Source organism: Tasmannia lanceolata, unplaced genomic scaffold (genome assembly GCF_043159265.1).
Source record: "Tasmannia lanceolata isolate RefF3 unplaced genomic scaffold, GAP_Taslan_0.1 ptg000003l, whole genome shotgun sequence".
Taxonomy (NCBI): Eukaryota; Viridiplantae; Streptophyta; class Magnoliopsida; order Canellales; family Winteraceae; genus Tasmannia; species Tasmannia lanceolata.
The window spans coordinates 13,089,085-13,109,666 of record NW_027518680.1 but is presented as its reverse complement, the minus strand read 5'-3'; the positions used below and the strand labels follow the sequence as shown (position 1 = coordinate 13,109,666).

Sequence of the window (20,582 nt, the reverse complement as noted above, 5' to 3'; positions counted from 1 at the left end):
AAGGCAATCGGAAGAGAAACAAACACCCTGACAAGAAGAATAATAAGAATAAGAAAAGGAAGGGTGCTTGTTTCAATTGTGGCAAACCAGGCCACTACAAGAGTGATTGTCGACTTCTTAAAGATAAGAAGTCGGGAACACCAACAGACAACAACAAGTTTGTGGCCATGATTTCAGAAGCAAATATTCTTGAAGATGGCAATGATTGGTGGATTGACTCGGGTGCGACGAGGCATGTCTGCAACGACAGGAATCTGCTTTCGACCTATGAAACGGTTGAAGATGGAAGTGTCCTTTACATGGGCAATTCGTCGACGGCAGAAGTCAAAGGAAGAGGCAAAGTAGAACTGGAATTTACATCTGGCAAGCGCCTCACTCTTACCGATGTCTTTCATGTACCTGAAGTGCGAAAGAATTTAGTTTCTGGAAGCATTCTTAACAAGAATGGCTTCAAGCTCGTATTTGAATCTGACAAATTCATTCTTTCTAAGGGGGGTACCTTTGTTGGAAAGGGATATATGTATGAAGGGATGTTTAAACTCAATATCAATAAAGTGAATGTCTTTGCTTATGTTGTTGACTCTTTATCTTTATGGCATAATCGTTTAGGACATGTTAATACTAGGAAAATGCATGATATGGTTAAGTTAGATTTAATTCCAAAATGTGAAATTGATTTAGTAGATAAATGCAAAATATGTATGCAAACTAAATTAATAATTAAACCATTTCCCTCAGTAGATAGAACTTCTAATCTGTTAGACCTTGTACATAGCGATGTATGCGATATACATAGTGTTCCTACCAAGGGAGGTAAAAAGTATTTTGTTACTTTTATAGATGATTTTACTAAATTTTGCTATGTATATTTACTTAGTCATAAAGATGAAGTGTTGAAAAAGTTTAAGGTTTATAAAACAGAAGTAGAAAACCAATGTGAAACATGCATTAAATGCCTTAGATCTGATAGGGGTGGTGAATACCATTTCCCTCTTTTCTGTGAATCAGTGGGCATAGTTCATGAAACTTCTGCCCCTTATACACCACAGCAAAGTGGTGTAGCAGAAAGAAAAAATAGAACTTTAACTGAAATGGTTAATGCTATGCTTGTTAATTCTGGTTTGAATAAAAGTTTTTGGGGTGAAGCATTACTTACTGCTTGTTACATATTGAGTAGGGTACCAAGTAAAAAGAATAATGTAACCCCTTATGAGCTTTGGAAGAAAAGAAAACCAAACTTGAATTATCTTAAAGTTTGGGGTTGTAGAGCCATTATTAAAGTTCCTAAACCTAAATTAAGAAAATTAGGTGAGAAGGGTATAGAGTGTATTTTTTTAGGATATGCTAGCCATAGTAAGGCATATAGGTTTCTAGTTATAGAACCTAATGATTTTCTACAAATTAATACAATAATTGAATCTAGAGATGCCTTCTTCTATGAGAATAGGTTCACTTCAATTCCAAAAGAAGTTCAGCCTAGTAATACTGTGGAACTTTCTTTAGAACCACAAACAAAAGATGGTGAACCTAGTGAAATAAGAAGAAGTAAAAGAGATAGAAGTGAAAAGAGTTTTGGTCCTGACTTTGTTACTTACCTAGTAGAAGGGACAAGAGAAAAACTTAAATCTTCTATAATGTTAGATTTAAATGTAGAAAGTGACCCTCAAACCTATACGGAAGCCATAAAGTCACAGGATGTCGCTTTTTGGAAAGAAGCAATTAATGACGAAATGGATTCTATTATGGGTAATAAGACTTGGTATTTAGTTGATCTACCACCTGGATCTAAACCTATTGGGTGTAACTGGATCTTCAAAAAGAAGATCAAAGTAGATGGAACTATAGAAAAGTTTAAAGCTAGGTTAGTTGCCAAAGGGTTTACTCAAAAACCCGAAATTGATTATTCCGATTCATATGCACCCGTTGCTAGGATTTCTACCATTAGAGTCTTGATTGCTCTTGCTTCCATATACAAACTTCACATTCACCAAATGGATGTTAAAACAGCATTCTTAAATGGTGAACTTGATGAAGAAGTGTATATGGAACAACCTGAAGGTTTCATTTTACCTGGTCAAGAGCATAAAGTCTGTAAATTAGTCAAATCTTTATATGGCCTAAAGCAAGCTCCTAAGCATGGCATGAAAGATTTGATAAGGTGTTAGTCTCTAATGGTTATAGAATTCATGAGTCAGATAAATGTGTATATAGTAACTTTAAAGGTGGTAGTGGTGTTATTATATGTTTATATGTTGATGATATGTTAATATTTAGTACAGATTTTGAATGTCACTACAACAAAACCAATCTTCACCAGCGGTCATAACCGCTGCTAATACTCGGCAACACCGCTGTTATATAATTTACCCGCGGTTTCCTTCCCGCTGGTGTATGTCCCGTCGGTCCATCATTTACCAGCGGTTATAACCGTGGCTAATAACACCGCTACTGTATTGTAATAATTACCAGCGGTTATAATCGCTGGTATATGTCGACATATACCAGCGGTGGAAACCGTGGGTAATAACACCGCTACTGTTGTAATAATTACCAGCGGTTATAATCGCTAGTATATGTCAACATATACCAGCGGTGTAAACCGTAAGTAATAACACCGCTACTGTATTGTTACAATTACCAGCGGTTATAACTGCTGGTATATGTCGATATATACCAGCGGTGTAAAATGTGGCTAATAACACCGCTACTGTATTCCAATAATTACCAGCGGTTATAACCGCTGGTATATGTCGCTAAATACTAGCGGTTTAAACCGCTGGTATACGTGGGTTATATATACCAGCGGTTATAACCGCTGGTAAAAGTGGGAATTTTATTTTTTTTAAATACAGAAACGCTGAACCTGTGTACACATATATAACCTGTCACACATATATAACCAACCTGTCACACATAGAGAAAATTTACAACCTGTCACACAAAAATATAATCTTCACAAAAATATATAACTTGTAACACATGCAAAACATGCTTTACAAAAGTATAGAACCTGTAGACTTTGACAAAATAACTTTTAATTTATTTAACACAAAAGATGTTAAATAAAGGATGGATCAAATCAATGGGGATGCCTTAAAGGCTACAAGTGCGACATTTAAGTTCCACACCCAAAGCCCGCATTTTTTTCAGCCCAGGTTGATAGTTTGGACCGCCTCTTCGAATGTAGATGTGCATTCTTGATGCCTTCAGTTTGGATTCCTGAAAAATCAAGAAGATAGACATATAAGTAATATATACTGACGAAATTTCACATTTTATCATACAATTGAATACAAAAAACTTGAAATAAATTAAAAACAAAGGTTACCAAAGTTGGAAGGCTTTGCAAACATAATGTATAAACATTCAAATACTTTGCAAACACTATAGTTATGATGGAAGGCTTTGGAGCCAAAAAAAAAAAAAGGAGTCAATAAAGGAAAAGTCAGAGAATCTTTTAAATATCTATGATGTGCAGTTAAGACTAGCTATTTTGAGGGATCCCATTGGAGGAAAGCAATTGGACCCACTTACCCTTAATTGAAAATCATGCAATTCACGTGTCGATCTCCCTCATTCCACAAGTGGGTCACATAATTTTTCCACTAGACAGGGCCCCATGTGGTAGCTAATTCAGTACCCTTATGGGGCACAATCCTTTTATCCCACCAATATGATAGATCAGAGATCAATTAAGACATCTTGTCTAACTTTTCCATAGTAAAAAGAGGGAAGGATGATTGAGTTTTTCTCTTTAGAGTCTTATGTAGCCCGGAGCCTTAGTGCACAAATCCGGATTAAAAAAAAACTGTGGCTCTTCAGGCTGACAATTGAATGGTGTAGTGTGTCATCTTTATATGAAGATCTAACTGTAACCTAATGATGGGCTCCACCACCAGCAAGGGCCTTCTTGTTGAGTCAGACAACTACCTAATTTGAGGTGGACCCAGTTCTCTGATCGAGTGAAATCACAACAGGCTAGGTACATATTGAGTATACACCAATTAATGGGTGTATAACCGCTTATGCCATTGATTGGATGATTCCATTTGCTTAAGAAAACATAAACATGTCAGTTTTTACTATTCAAGTCGGTGATAAAGTTGATGATTTTATAATCCAAATGAATTTTTTGTTATGAATTGAACAGTAATCCATTAACTGTATCATTTTTTATTATCAAATAATCATTTGAACTTCAAAAGCATGTGCATATAAGATATATGCAAGTTATTTTTAAGGCATCCAAAGGCACAGACCCATCAAAATTACACTTAATAAATTCGATTTCTATGAGCCCCGAAGCATTGGATAATGAAATTGGTATGGGTCCATTAAATTGGATCTCTCCTACATAAAGATACTGAAGGCTTGGCAGAGTGAGGCCCAAGTCGGGTGGAAGGCTACCAAAAAATTGGTTCCCCGTCACATCAAAAAGTAGTAAAGATGAGAGATTGTAAACTGTGGTAGGAATCATACCAGACAGTTCATTGTTATCAATTTGAAGATATTCCAAACCTGCTATTCGGCCTAGCTCGTCTGGAATTCATCCCTCCAGAGAATTGTTGCTTAGATAAAGATCAGTGAGAGATGAAAGGTTCCGAACAGAAGGCGGGATGCTTGCTGTGAGATTGTTATATGCAAGATACAGTATACGAAGCTTTGAAAGAGAGGTAAGAACCTCAGCAGGAATTTTTCCAACAAGCTCATTGTGAGTTAAGTCAATGGTCTTGAGTTGAGTGCAATGGCTCAAGTTGGTTGGAATCTCACCTTGAAAAAAATTCCTGCTAAGATTGAGAGTCTGCAATTGGGACAATCGACCAATTTCTTGAGGGATTTCTCCATGGAATGTGTTGTTCCGGAGGTTGAATTCCGCGAGGAAGGTGAGGTTTGGTATGCATTCTAAGTTGTAAACAAATGATAGGGTTCAAGTTAAATGTTAATAGAACTGAAGCCAACTTCTACTGCAGAACTGAGTAGACAGACACTGACATGATATGCTTTGGCCATGCACCTAAAGGCAGATCCATCGACAAAGCATCCAAAACACTAGACAGATTTGTACCCCCTTTGTCTCTTAGTCTCAGAACCCTACTCTAACCAAAATCAGGGGCTGAATTGCTTAAAATTAGGACTGAAGATGGGCTGAATTGTGCTCAAAATAGGGGCTGAAATGTGCTTAAAATGGGGCTGAAATGTGCTTAAAACGTGCATGAAACAGGGGCAACTCATGGGCTGAATTGTGCTCAAAATAGGGGCTGAAATGTGCTTAAAACGTGCATGAAACAGGGGCAACTCATGGGCTGAAGTGTGCTCAAAACAGGGATTGATTCATGGGTTGAATCTGCAAAAATAGGGGCTGATTCATGGGTTGAATCTGCAAAAACAGGGGCTGATTCATGGCTTGAATCATGCACAAACTGGGGCTGAATTATGGGTTAACACAAATAGGGGCTAAAATGATGCCCAAATAATTTCTGCTCCCTATAAATCTGTCGTAAACAGTCGACACATACATCATAAAGAAATGGTCCCCAAATGACATGTCCTATGTGCATAATGGAGAGAATCTCAGTTAGACAAACGAATTGCGAGAAGACAATCATAAACTCAAATACAAAGATAGTGACAATTAGATTTCTCCTCTACTGTCTTTCTCTCTCTGAATCTTAGCCATTCTCAACTCTCTCTGCTGAATTTTCTAAACGAAAAATGGAAGAGGGTTTGGGTCTTGACGATAATGGCTGAAAAAGCGTATTTTCCTATTATAAGCTCTCTATTAGCTTCTTAATAAAGTTGCAAATTCCAACCACACAGTCCCAAACAGGTGGGCAAGTTAAATGGCCATTAGGAAATAGCTTCACAGCCACCAAGCTATCAACTTATCATTAACAACCATAGAGACAAGAAACAATGGAAATAAACAAATGATTACTGATGATATTATTAAATTTTGTATGGGATTTAACTCAATTTGTGGAAAATCATTTCACTTGTTCACCCAAACAGGTTTCAACCTAAAGCTTTTATCTCATTCAATAGCCTAAAATTCACCAAAACTATACAACAGAGAAGCATAAAAGAAGCTAAACATTTACAGATTTGAAATCATCCATACAAATTACGGCCATAAGCAAGTGTATAATGACTGATCAGTTGTTCAAAAACTCAACTAAAATATGCATAAGCTAGTATTAAAGAAAGGGTACCTTTTCATCCAATCCATGAATAAAGCCTTCTGTAGCACTCTAGACTCTACCGAAAGGTAGTAGAAAATCTACATTTCCCCACCCTACCTACACAGTGTAAGTATGTTAAGAAGCAAGAGAAATCTAAGAACACTAAACATAAAACACAATAAACACATGAAGGCATACTAAAATATATGCCAAATTCCCAAATTTACACTAATGCTAATAGATGGGAACTACCTTTCTCATCGTAGATCTCGTGTTTGTAGGGAAAGTGAGCAACAACTTCTCAACTCTCGACTCATGACCCATCCACAACTTGATAACTTCTTATTTACACTGAATTCCTAAAGGTAAAAGTTACATCATCAAGGAAAGTAAAGAAAAATTACATCAGAAAGGAAAGATTATCTATAGTTTAGCATGTCCCCAATGATGATGTCACTCATCATTCATAACTACAAAAAACAGATAACATCGAAGTCCATAACTACAAAAAGGTACTACAAACATAAAAGTAACTTAATTGCTCGATGCTTCTTTAACCTGCAAAGAAAGTAAAAAAAACAAAAATAAAGAAAACGATTAGTAAATATATGATAAAAAAATATATTAAAAACCAAAATTATATCATAAACTTACACAAAAAGATGGCCAAACGACATGTCCTCCAGCCACGTCTCTAATAGTTTTCCGTCGTCCTGATGGTCTTATCAGAAGTTCATCACCCACTATTATAACCCTGACACTAACAAGAGAGAACCCTGGCCCAATCGGTGTGCCATCAACTATCGTCGCCGGATCTTCGCTCACAAGAAGTCCTTTCGCCAATTCAATCCCCGGTCGTGCCAAGCTCATCAAAATAACCTAGGCAACATTAAGGAAATGAAAACTTGCAAATTACACAGTCAATGATAGCAGTCAAGTATTGGAATTAGCTGCATGAAAATGTAAAATCAATTATACCTCTGTGGAGGAGCAAGGCGGGTGACTTGCAGGGGGGGAAGTCACATCTCGTGATGGAGTCGCATCGGCAGTATTCTAAAATTATTATAAAATAGAAACGCTATGTAAAAAAACTCATTTTACAATTTTGTATCTTACTTGTATGCAACATAATTTCAAACATTACCTGGCTACCACTGAAATTTGACATGAAATTCTGAAGCTGCTGGGTCACCTCCTCCTTAAACTGGCGAAAATCCTCCCTAATTTGTTCTTTGTCATTTCGCTCTTCTTCAATCATTCTCCGATAATCCATGCGATTCGGTGATGGCCCAAAACAATTAGTTGGGGTCGTACCAAACCCCATCATCCGTACCCTGCCATGTCTCTCTGATCCCATGAAATGGGCAAAAGCGTCGTCTTTGGAAATTGCACTGTTGCTACTGGAAGACTCAGGATGCTCCATCTCGTACTGTGTAAACTTTTTCTGAAAATAAGAAAAAAAAAACAATAGAAATAAAGCTTAACATAAAACCGGCCAAATAAATAAAAATATAGCATATAGTATTGGCACATTATATTTAATAACATACTATCAGATCCTCTGACGCTTTATCAACAATCTTCCCATTTTTCTTCGTATGAGTAAGCTTGAATAGTTCAGGGCGGCTAAGAACCTTGCCACTTCCTTTCTCCTGTCAACAGGAAAACAATTTTATCATGTCAAAACCAATATATAAATGAGGAATTAAATTAGAAGTTCATGAAATTACCAGATCATAGCGTTTACATGCGAAGCTCTGAGTCCCATTTGTGTGCATCATCACTTGTTTGGATCGGTTAGCCTTGTTCGTTATACTGCGCTTCTGAAATTAGCAACCAAATATAATAATGTTAATTTTTTTATATTAATGTTAAAACCAAAATAAGATTGCATTTTACCTGAGCAAGCGATGACTGCCAATGGGCGCAGAGACCCGTCCACTGGTCACCAATTACTCTATCATCCGTGCATGGGAAACCAGGATCGAAGTAAGTTTTTCTCAAATAACACTTCCAATCTTTCCATTTTGTACCGATATTACTCAATGTCCAACTCTTATGCATCTCATCAACATCATAGTAATCCTAAATTGACATGTAAGAAGTCTTTAATACCATGGAATTATAACAAAAGTTAAAATCAAAATAATACTAACTTCCTAAAATAACTTGTAGGAAGTTAATAATACAATTTATTTTCATCGTACCTGAACAACTTCCCACGCATCTTCTTTCTTTTCGTTAGGCACTTGCCTCCAGTCGAATTGGTCAATTGGTAACTTAGCACCAAGTCTTGCTACAGTGCCCAAGAAACTTGTGAATTTTTTCCCTATTTTTCCTACGGGCTGGCCAAATTTATTAAACACTACTCTCTTCCTTTGGCTCCTAGGGCGTCCCCATGTATCTTTGCAGTACGTGGGACCACGTCTCTTCCAAGACCTCCTCGACGAGGAGGCAACATCCTGTGTCTCAGGAACAGAGGAGGGCTGTGTATGCAAGTGCCCGACCTGGTCATCCATATCCTCGGTCTGCTCATCCCCCTGTCCTACCTGGGAATCATCATGTGTATCTTGGGCCTGAGAATGTGAGGGCGGCATAGTGAGATTGCGTTTCCTCATGTCTGATCAGCTGTACATGTTTAACAATTGAGATTGATATCTTAAATAATAAGCATACAACTATTGCAAATTGATAACAATTTAACGATTTGACATTTAAGTGGAGATGATAATGTATCCATCAAATTTCAAAAGATAGCAGGTGTAAGTATTTTAGTAAACAAAGCCTATAAATTTAAGAACATTAAGAATAGAGCAACATTTAGTGATTCAAAACTCCCAAATATGATACCCCCTCAACCATTTCTTAGAAAAAGAACAGGTACAAGTTTTCCACTACACAAAGTCTACAAATGTAAGAACATTAAGAAAAGAGCGACATTTTGTCAAAATTCAAACAAATCAACCATCAAAGCAGTACAACAAATAGAGAAAGAGATATGATCCCGTTTATTTATCGTTGGCAAAGGGACTCTCATCGCCGTCACTATCATCTGAATCTGTATCACATTCTTCATCATCTGGTATTGCCTGGGTCAATTGTTCCAACGGTTCATCAATTTCTGTCCCTACTATATCTATTCGTTCCCAGCTATTTACGTCTTCCAAAATTTGGATTTCTGCTGCCTCGGTCTGGACATCTCCCTCATCATTGTTCCCATGTATCTCATACAAGTCCCTAGGTTTTGTCTTCACAACCACATGCCAGTCTTTGTTACCGGGGTGATCTTGCACGTAGAATACTTGCTCAGCTTGAGATGCAAAGACAAAAGGTTCATTTTTATAAATATGACGTGTCATATTTACAACTGTATAACCGAACGCATCTATTTTTATTCCCCTGTTCGGCGTTACAACATCAAACCAATCACATTTGAAAAGCAATGCCTTCAGGCGTCCAAAGTAGTTAAGTTCAATGATATCTGTTAAAATACCATAATAACTAATATCTCCTGCTATTGGATTCTGATCCCTGGCACTTGAAAAACTTCTTGTATTTGCAGTGACAACAACTCCACAATTCTGTGTTTTCCTTTTCTGTTCGCGAGCCTTCGTGTGAAAGCGGAAACCTTTACTAATAAACCCTTTGTATTTCCTAGCGACGGGCGCTGGCCCCCCAGCTAACCATCTAAGCTTTTCTGATATATGCTCACTCCTTGTCCGCTGCAAATTTTGAACCTATTCAAAATTTGATAATGATTAGCAAAGACCAACGTGTATGCTAAACAAAGTTGAAGAGTAGCTTAATGTGGGTGTGAGCTGACATGTGTGCCAAACCAAGTTGGAAATTTTTTATTGTGAATTTGCTCTATATCCCTTGCCCTAGCACGAGGATGCAGCCTTTGAATATGGTTTACATGTTCTCTGCATAAGCATTAATGTACGCAAGAGAAAAGAGTTTCCAAGTATTTACCGAATAGATTAAAGACAATTTAATTGGCTTACGCAATAAATGGAATAACTGCAGGGCAGTTGAAGAGAACATATCGATGTGCCTGTTCAATTGTGGTTTGATCTAAAGGGCAACTCTTAACTTCGCCTAGAGGGCGTCCTGCTAGTGAGAATATAGAAAATCCTTCTTCCATTTCAACATGTGCATCTTCATCATTCCTTACCGGCCGATTCAACTTTGATTCAACACCTTCCAAATATCTTGAACAAAACGTCAAACATTCTTCTGCCAGGTACCCCTCTGCAATAGATCCCTCGGGACGACTTCTATTGCGCACATATGACTTTAATGTCAGAAGGTACCTACACAATCACAGCGTGCATTACTTTCACTAATATGAATTTATAAAAACCTTCAAGATCGAATCAAATTTTTTGATGAACTGTGCATACCTCTCTATGGGGTACATCCATCGGTATTGTACCGGTCCAGCCAACATTGCCTCATCTGCTAAATGAATAGGTAAATGCACCATAATATCAAAAAAGGCAGGAGGGAATATCCTCTTCATATGACAAAGTGTTAGTGCAATCCTATCTTGTAGTTTGAGGAGGTCGCCTACATTGAGGACTTTTGAACATAATTCTTTGAAGAAGTTACATAGCTCAATCAATACGGAGCTGACGTTCTTAGGCAATGATGAGCGTATAGCTAATGGAAGTAGCTGCTGCATCAAAACATGACAATCATGACTCTTCAATCCCGAAATCTTGCGCTCTCGAACATTCACACGTCGCGAGATATTTGAGGAATAGCCATCTGGAAGCTTGACATCCTTCAGGATGTTGCAAAGAACCTCTTTCTCCTTTGGAGACATTGTGAAGCATGCTGGGGGCAAGTATGTTTTATTCCTTATAGTAGTCACTGGGTGAAGTGTCCTTCTCAGTCCCATTTCTTGTAAATCTAATCGTGCTTTTACACTGTCCTTTGTTTTCCCTTCAATATTCAATAATGTACCAATTACACTGTCGCAAACATTCTTCTCAATGTGCATCACATCTAGGTTGTGGCGCAATAAGAGCGATTCCCAGTAAGGAAGACTGAAAAATATACTTTTTTTCTTCCAATTATGCTCCTTAGGAGGCTTCTCTTTTTTCTTAGCAGCGGAGGCAGAACTGTTTTCCTCCAAGGGACTCTCCTCTTGGACCCTCTTCTTCCCACGTTTACCTTGCTTTTTTGCACCGGTATCTCGCTTCTTGCCAAATGTGATGTTAATGCTTTGTAGTTGATCCAGTACCTGTGTCCCTGATAGGGGAATCGGAGCTAACCTCTTCTCCTTAGTGCCATTAAAAGAAGACTTATCAGACCGAAATCTGTGGTTGGCCTCTAAGAATCGTCGGTGTCCCATATAACAAAACTTCCTTCCATGCTTCAAACGCAGAGAACATGTGTCCTTGTTACAAGAAGGACAGGCCAGTTTCCCTTTGGTGCTCCATCCCGACAAGTTAGCATATGCAGGGAAGTCGTTAATCGTCCACAAAAGTGATGCATGCATCTGAAATGTCTCCTGCCTCGATGCGTCATAAGTCTGCAAACCTGACACCCATAATTCCTTCAACTCTTCGATCAGAGGTTGTAAGTAGACATCAATGTCATTCCCGGGACTAGAAGGGCCAGGAATTAACAATGACAACATTATATATGGTTGCTTCATACACATCCATGGTGGAAGATTATATGGAATGAGCACAACGGGCCATGTGCTGTGAGCAATACTCATCGTCCTAAATGGATTGAAGCCGTCGCTTGCTAATCCAAGTCTAACATTGCGAGGTTCAGAAGAAAACCACTTATATATGTAGTCAAAAGTTTGCCAGGCCGTAGAGTCTGTAGGATGCCTTAATATATCGTCTTTGGTACGGTTCTCATAATGCCATGTCATGAAAGAAGCCGTTTTAGTTGACATATACAACCTCTGCAACCTTGGCTTCAAAGGAAAATGACGCAAAATCTTTGCAGGAACTTTCTGCTCTCTTGTGGATGAATGGGTTCTCTGTTCATCTGAATTCCCTTCAATTGTTTTCCACCTTGAAGCCCCACAAATACGACATTGAGAATCATTGGAGGCTTCCTTCCAGTATAGCATACAATCATTGGGGCATGCATCTATTTTGTCATAATGGAGGCCCAAATCCCTAATAATCTTCTTCGTTTCATAAAAGGACTTCGGTAATGCTTCACCCTCAGGAAGTACCTCTTTCAACAACTCAAGCAACATGGTGAATGATTTGTTGCTCCACCCATTAAGACACTTTATGTGAAACAATCGAACCACGAAGGATAATTTAGTGAACTTGCTTCCTGGGTATAATTTTTGCTCCGCATCTTGTAATAGTTTAAAAAACTTATCCGCATCTCCATTAAGCTCGTCCATACGTGCATCTGCTGAATGACCCTCCTCATCTAGTGGTCTATTATCATGATCATGGCTCGATCTTGGGTGTATATCATTCAATAGTTCGTGCATTTCATCTTGTATAATTGGTTCATGAGGTGCTTGGTATTCATTATTACTCACAGCACGAGATGACCCTTCCCCATGATTAACCCATCTACTGTAGCCCAAGAGCATCCCATTCCACAACAAATGTCCCTCGGCCTCTTCTCGATCAACCAATCTAACGTTGCCGCATTTGTTACATGGGCAAAATATCTTTCCTCCATGAGCTCCATGAGTAAACGCGAAGTTAAGAAATTGAGAAACTCCTTCCTCGTACGCCGGGTTATTCCTATTGTATCCAAAAGTGAACACAAATTAAACATATTAAAATTATACATAATCAATCCAAGTTCTTCCACATTTGAAAAACCTAAACGCTATCATAGTCATACCTTGGAAGTTGGATCCAACTTCGATCCATCACTTTTTGAGATTTTTCCGTAGAAGTAGACCCAAAGCAGGGGAATCTCTATTCTATGGCCTATCCTATTATCTTTTGCTAGCCATACGCAGATGTAGACCCAAAGCAGGGGAAATCAACTCTCTTTAAGTTCTTTAGAGGCTCCTCTGGAGCCAAACCTGCAGCTGAAAGACGATGAGTGCATATCCCTTTAAACTTTAACATCTTTTGATAAAGAAGATGAGTGATTTAAAGAAACCACGCTGAGCCGGTGATGACAGATAAACATGTGGAAGCGATGTGCTCGCGGCACATGAGCTTATCTGGTTCTAGCCTCTTAAGACCATCAAGATAGATACTTTTCCTTCAATCACTAGTGCCAAAATAAGTTAGATTTGGAAGTATAAATGATTAAATAACACAACTCTAACGGCTTAAGCTTTTGGAGTAATTGGTTGTTCCACATGCACAAGTAATATGCAGACGGGATCACAACTTGATGAAGCATCGTCAAGGAATTGGTCTCCCTTGCTAAGTTGGACTAGTCCCTTTCCAATAAAAAAATACCCATGATTTTGCTATCTTGTATGTAAAGGCATGGGTGACCCTTGTTAGATGAATTACATGGATTTGCCTGAATTTTCAAATCACTCTTGATAGATGATTGGATGACTGATCTGCTATATCACGACACTGTCTAGTGGATGCTTACAATACTGCCAAACTAGGGGGATTCAATGAATGTGGATTGAATCATAAAGTCTTGATCAACATCATTCTTGGTAAGGGGTAACACTCCCTAGTCGATTCTTTATTTCTAACGAGAAATTGATTACTAATTTAGGCTTCTACAACCTCCCACCATTACAAAGAAGCTAATCGAGCAGCAGACTCTATAGCAAATTTCGCTTGTAAAAATAGACATAACAAAATGTCTACTTCATGAAAGGAGTTACCTATAGAGACTAAGGGTGTAGTTTGTTGTGATACAATGGGAATTACAAGCTATAGAGGCAATCTTTAGTTCATTATTTATCTTTGGGTTTGGAGGTTGGGTGGTGTGTCCCCCTCTTAGAACTTTTTTTTATCATATTAATAAAATTTAAGGTGCCATCCACATTTCTGGATAAATCCCCGGTTAAAAAAAAGTGGATGCTGACAATTATGATTTGAATAAATTCTTGAATGGATTACCTAATTTTCATACCATTTATGGGTTATTTCTCCAGTCTCAGGAACTTCCTAATGGCTCTGTTCTCAATGGGTATAACAAGTCGGGGTTTATTTTACCCTTAAATAGTCTTGCTATTCTCCGTTCAAGTCGACCTTTCTTCTTGGATAAAATATACCTAGAACAAACTTGGTGAACAGCGGCATGATAATTTCAAGATAAAAATTATCCCAGCAGGATAACCTAACCCATGGACAGCTTATGCAAGTATCCCCGTGGAGAACAGCCCCAATAAGATTATGTGGCTACACTAGTCTGTTGGCTTTTCAGATTAAATGTTACTTAACTTGCCAAGGGAACATTCAGGCAAAAATTCAAAATCTATATATGAGTACCTGTTTTATCACCCTAATCAAATCACAGCAGCTGTATATCACTGTAAAAAAATTTAAGTTAACACAACAGCTGTATCTCGCTGCAATCTCTTCCGGGATTGCATCAGGATCTCATTATAAATTAAAGGTCCCTATAAATAAAAATTCAAATGTAGAGGTGCAAGTCACTTTTTTCATATGTAATCAAACAATTTTTTCTGTTCCAAACTTTTCCAAAAAATTCTTGCAATCCAAACAGGGCCTTAGGGTAGTGGCACAGAGGAAACTTTTCATTTTTCATATCTGTAGTTGTGACTTTATATCTATCAGAGTTGGACAAGCAAAACTTGCTTACATCCACTAATGTCTTCAGCATGATTGTAAAGTACTTTACTCAATTGAAGTCAAGTTAACTTTATCCACATCAACAACCAGATAATACAATCAGATTTTTAATGAATGATTTCATACATCTCAGTGCTCTCCTGCATCAACAGAAAGTGTATGGGACTGCTCTAAAAACCATGCGCATATGAGAAAAATAATTCAACCTGGTGTAAACATGAATATGTGGACATCAAATATCTAATAGTAAGATTGGAAATCGATCCTTTAAAATGGAAAAAAAGTCTGTGAAATTTGAGACTCAATTAGGAGAAGATCCATAGAGATAACAAAATAAAATAAACACCAAACCAGATCACAAATATCATGACAAAACTAGTAAAATTAAGGAAAAAGAAACAAAAGTTACCTCTACTTAAGATTCCTTTTCTTCTTTTCTTCTCCTTTGTCTTATCCTTCTCTAATCTTGCCGAAATTACCAAAGGGAAAGAGAATCATAAATCTATTAACAGATGAAATGAAAAACAACTGAAAATACAAAGGAACCCTAGCTCGAAAATCAGAAAATGGGTACAAGTGAAAACAAAAAACAGAGCCTTGGCACATATTTATAGAGAAATAGAGAGAGATGGAACTAATAAGCAATAACTTGAAACCCTTTTTCAAAAAGAAAAGAGAAATCAAGGGGACTCACATTGTTGGAACGATGATAGATATCTCAGGCCAGAAGGAACCCTAACCCCAAATCAACCCCCTTCTTCTTCGTTTGACAGTGGCCAAAAACCCCAAATCAGCCCCCTTCTTCTTCGTTTGACAGTGGCCAAAAACAAGGAAGGGCGTGGAGATGGAACCAAATGCAGAGGGATGTTGAAACCCTAGCAAATAAAGGAAAAAACCCCAAATCAGCCCCCTCTCTTCCTCAGTTTCTTCTCCTTCGTCAATCGGTAATGTAAATTAGGGTTTCTCCACAGTTTTCGGCTCCTAATCGTTAGCGGATCCTGATGGAAAAGAGGGAGCGGGAGAGAAAAGCTAGGGCATGAGAGAAAATATGGGTTAGCGCGGGAGAGGAAAAGAGGGAGCGGGAGAGAAAAAAAATAGGGCGCGAGTGTTTAATCGTTTTCTCCGACGATACACCAGCGGTCGTCAAATTTACCGCGGGTAAAGACCCCCTTTCAACAGCGGTTTTCAAGACCGCTGCTAAAATCCCGCTGGTAATTGAGGAATTTGTTGTAGTGTGTATTCAAAGTACTAAATTATTTTTATCTCAAAACTTTGATATGAAAGATATGGGTGAAGCAGATGTGATCTTGGGTATAAGAATCATAAGACATAACAGTAGTTTGATTCTAACCCAGTCACATTATATTGAAAAAGTTCTTAAAAAGTTTAATCATTTTGATTGTTCACCTGCTTCAACTCCTTTTGATCCTAGTGGGAAGTTATATCTTAATTCTAGAAGGACTATTTCTCAACTAGGGTATGCTAGTGTGATTGGTAGCCTTATGTATGCTATGACCTGTACTAGGCCAGACATAGCATTTGCTGTGGGTAAGCTTAGTAGGTTTACCAGTAATCCAAATTTCTCTCATTGGAATGCAGTCTATAGAGTATTAAAATATTTAAAGAAAACTATAGACTATGGTTTATGTTATGGTGGGTATCCAACTGTAATAGAAGGATACACTGACGCTAGTTGGATAACTGAACGTATAGATCATACATCAACCAGTGGGTGGATTTTCACCCTTGGTTGGGGAGCAGTCTCCTGGGCCTCTAAGAAACAAACATGCATTTCAACATCCACTATGGAAGCAGAGTTTATAGCTCTGGCAGCATGTTGTAAAGAGGCGGAATGGCTTCGGAATTTGTTATTAGAAATTCCGTTATGGCCTAATCCTATGCCATCGATTTATGTCCACTGTGATAGTCAGGCCACACTATCAAGGGCATATAATCATGTTTATAATGGTAAGTCCAGGCATATAGGACTTAGACACAGTACTGTGAGAGAGTTACTTACTAATAGAGTAGTAACTATTGATTTTGTGAGATCAAGCCAAAATTTGGCTGATCCATTTACTAAAGCTCTTGCGAGAGATATGGTGTGTAAAACATCATTAGGGATGGGGTTAAAGCCATTACCAAATAGTCACCAATGATGGAACCTCGACTCAACACTTGAATAAATATCAAGTCTTGAGTTCAATGAGTCAAAGTACATCATATGGAGTGATTGCAAGCACTATAATATATATTATATTTCCATCCCAAGGTAAAGTGCTTGGTACCTGTAATGTATAAAAGGGAAAGGCTGAGCATTTGAGCTCTTAATAGACTTATAACAAAGTGTTGGAGTGTTATAGTTACAGGGGCACTCTTGATAAGTCTACCTATGTGAGTGTGGGAGTGGTGCCGCTTCCTATGAGACCTGGCTAGTTTCTAGAGCACTCATGAAACCAAGATATAGACACAAGGCCAATTCATGTGTCGGTTTTTTAGAAATTGCCTAAAGAGATAAATTCTTATGTGTGAGATGTGTCCGGTTAACCAAATAGAATCGCTAGTTCAAAGACATGTCTACTATGCAATTCTGGTTAACTTTGATGTGTTTTCACTAAGTAAAGGTTCAAATCGAAAGATACCTTTATTTATGCATAAAAATTCCAAGCCTGATGAGAAAATCTTTTTTGATTTTGAAAAATGGTGGGGGATTGTTAAAGATTTTTCAAAATCAAGTGTTTTTGGTCAAAACAATTTTTGAAAAATATTTTCTTTAAGTGTGTTTTGGAAAAAGAAAAACTTTTCTTTGGAAATAGTTGCTTTTTGCAAGAGAAAGAGAATAGTGTAATGTAGTTGAAAAGATAGTCTCAAATTGGATGAGAGAAAAGAAAGAGAAGGGCTTATAAAGCACTACACTTTTCTATTACTTGTTTGATTGCACATTGGGTTGAACCCATGGTTGGACCCGCGGGACGGTGCAACGCACCGTTCGCGCACGCGCGGCGTGGGCAATGGGCTATAGGGCGCATAGTGACGCTTTATTGGCGCTTTTTTAGGCGCACTTTGCACTTCGCACGCCGCATCGTAGCGAGGAGCGATTGGAGCCTTTAATTTTTCCAGATCTGATCTGGACCCTTGGATCTAGACGATTGTGGATCGGTCTAGTGGGTGGGCCGAATAGTTCAAAGGCCCATCAAGCCCAAGCCCAGTGTCGAATAGTTCGATTGGGTTGGGCTTTGATTCGAGCACAACGGTCGGCCCAGCGGGCCCAGTGCTCCAACGGTCAGTGGGTGCGATCCATTGGGTTGTGTCCCTTCCCAACGGTCAAGGATCTAAGGGGTGCGATCTGTACCATAGATGGATCATCTAACGGTTAGATGGGAGGACGGGAATTTAAATATCCCAACAGACTCTCTAGGATTGATCTGGTTCGTTGAATCGCGTATGGGCGCGATCTAACGGCCAGAATTCAAACCGATCTGGAAAGACTCTATATAGGGGTGCTTTTCACACTGAAAAGACACCAGAGGCTCTATAAAAGTTGCAGAACCCAACTATTTCAAAGTACAATCGAATTTACCGATTTCTGGATAAATTCTTAAGACTTCTAGTGCATTATACTCTCTTTCTTGCTCCCACCAAAATTCGTTTTACTAAACTATTTTCTTATTGTTTATCTAATTACTGTTATACTGCAGTAACAGAAATTAGACTGATTCTCTCAGGCTTGTAAGATTCTAAGGGCATTTCGGATTTGACTCCGCTTGTGCATAGCGTCGTCAAATTAGTAGGACATTCCTACTGGCTTCATTGTATCTTGGAGGCAGTTCACGGATCCCCTTTGCACACTTCTAGTGGGGGCAAAATCTGTCTTAAGGAAAGCGATTTCGCGCTTTGAAGCAAACTGGTTACTGCTTTTTCTTTCCAACAGATACAGAATTATTTCTCTAACACTTTTAACGGTACGTTTGGCTCCCAAGGATGCAGGACTTTGATTTTGAAAGCAAAGCACACCTCTACCAATGATTTCATGGACAATGCTCCCTCGGCTTCAGGTTGGAGATGCAGTTCCAAGACACTCAGTGGGATTTTGATCCATGTTCGCTATTTGCCCCACCAAAAATTTGAGAGCATGCCCCAAAAGTGAGCATGAATCAAAAAGCTATTTCGGATTGGGCGGGTCGGGTTATCCCAAGGTGGAAGGCTTACACTCAACTTGGGTCAGGAGCGTGGGTCGAGTTTTCCAGAGCCCTACCCTACCCGAGAAGCTATCTCAGGTCGGTCGGGTTGGTTGTTTTTTCAAATACCTGAGATTCCTACACCCAACCCTACCTGTCATAGTTTCTCAAGTCGGGTTGGGTCGGGTTTTTTTACATTCTCATTTCATGCATAATGCGTACGGATTGCTTGACGTTCTCTTTAATCTCTTTAATGTTATATTGGCCTACCAAGTGCCGATATTTGTACATTGTAAAATTGACTAATAATTCTCTTTAATCTTTTTAAATTCTGCTTACCCTTCCATTCACTTGTAAATTGTAACTGTGATGTCAGTTCGGGAGAAAAGCAATATATAAAGATGGTACTGATGGTAAATATTTTGAGTTGGAATGTACGTAGTACCATGGGTTTGATAGTTTCGATTACAAGAACCTTACAAAATTAATTAATCTCACCTCAATCTTTATGATCTTTCTGACTAAGGCACTTCTGTTCGTTTTTTGTTAAATAAATACCTGTATCCATCATCGTCAGCAAGTTCTAGCATACCTTCTCGGGATCAAAACATAGGGAGAAACTTGTAAATACATGCAGTTCTAGCTAATTGAATTATAACATACTGGTCTGTTGTTACGGATAGTCATATTTTTTCTTTTTCTCATTTCTTTCCTTTCATTATTTTATATGCATCAATGAACGACACAAAAAAGGGAGTTGCAACTCGGGTCGGGCTTTCCAGAACCCTACCCTACTCTACCCTACCAAACAAGCTATCTTGGGTCGGGTTGGGCCGGGTTGGTTTTTTATAAAAAAAACAAAGATTTCTAAACCGGAAAGAACAGGTACCTCAGATGAATTAGACAAAATCTGAACCCATGTAGCTGCACTCTCATGCAAACAGCCGCTCCGTGAAATGCCTTCTAAGATGGTCCCTAGCAAATCCCTTTTCACATACATCCAACCCAACACACTATATCATAGCAAAGCAATTTAAAATTACCAAAAATAAATAAATAAATAAATTTACCTCCAAAGCAACACTATTCAAAAAATAAATAAATCCAACATGATGTGCTCACCCATATTTTTACTTGGGACAACCGCCTCTAGTGTATTTATGACTGGTTGTGCCCCAAAAATCAATTCCATAGGTTCATCCTAACCTTCCGATCTATAGAGGGCTAGGATCAACCCTATAATATTCAGTCCCTCTATAGATTGTGGAAATGATTTTTGGGGCATATCCCATTTAGGCTGTGGCCCATCTAATGAACGGTTTGGATCATCCTATGTTGCGGGCCATACTGTACTTTTTTATAAAGTGAGGAGTGAGATCATCAAATTACGGTAGTGGTGATATCATTTCCCAACATTATGTCCCTAATTTAATTGTCAGCAAAACTTAAAAAGAGAAAAGTGAAGTCATTTCTTCCTCTCCCAC

At 38.4% G+C, this 20,582-nt stretch overlaps 2 protein-coding genes across 4 annotated transcripts; both read right to left on the bottom strand.

The window, feature by feature from the left end:
• Positions 1-2,916: 2,916 nt before the first annotated feature.
• On the bottom strand, positions 2,917-15,811 carry LOC143851726 (uncharacterized). 3 transcript variants are annotated; one of them, XM_077361214.1, is made up of 12 exons: positions 15,615-15,811; positions 15,330-15,380; positions 8,387-8,807; positions 8,079-8,264; positions 7,910-8,002; positions 7,730-7,831; positions 7,324-7,623; positions 7,158-7,232; positions 6,834-7,058; positions 6,432-6,737; positions 6,210-6,296; positions 2,917-3,219 (listed from the first exon to the last, which is right to left on the bottom strand). In XM_077361214.1, exons 3-10 carry the CDS (start codon positions 8,795-8,797, stop codon positions 6,714-6,716), a joined length of 1,416 nt encoding a protein of 471 aa, XP_077217329.1. In that variant the 5' UTR covers positions 8,798-8,807; positions 15,330-15,380; positions 15,615-15,811; the 3' UTR covers positions 2,917-3,219; positions 6,210-6,296; positions 6,432-6,713. The 3 variants fall into 3 exon arrangements, with proteins under 3 accessions (XP_077217329.1, XP_077217338.1, XP_077217340.1); XM_077361223.1 differs by having other exon boundaries at positions 6,210-6,292; XM_077361225.1 differs by having other exon boundaries at positions 8,387-8,755; positions 15,615-15,809.
• Positions 9,188-13,051, bottom strand: LOC143865541 (uncharacterized). Its single transcript, XM_077375861.1, has 5 exons — positions 13,023-13,051; positions 10,583-12,919; positions 10,184-10,492; positions 10,003-10,102; positions 9,188-9,901 (listed from the first exon to the last, which is right to left on the bottom strand). The coding sequence occupies exons 1-5, from the start codon at positions 13,049-13,051 to the stop codon at positions 9,188-9,190; spliced, it is 3,489 nt and encodes a 1,162-aa protein (XP_077231976.1).
• Positions 15,812-20,582: the final 4,771 nt, after the last annotated feature.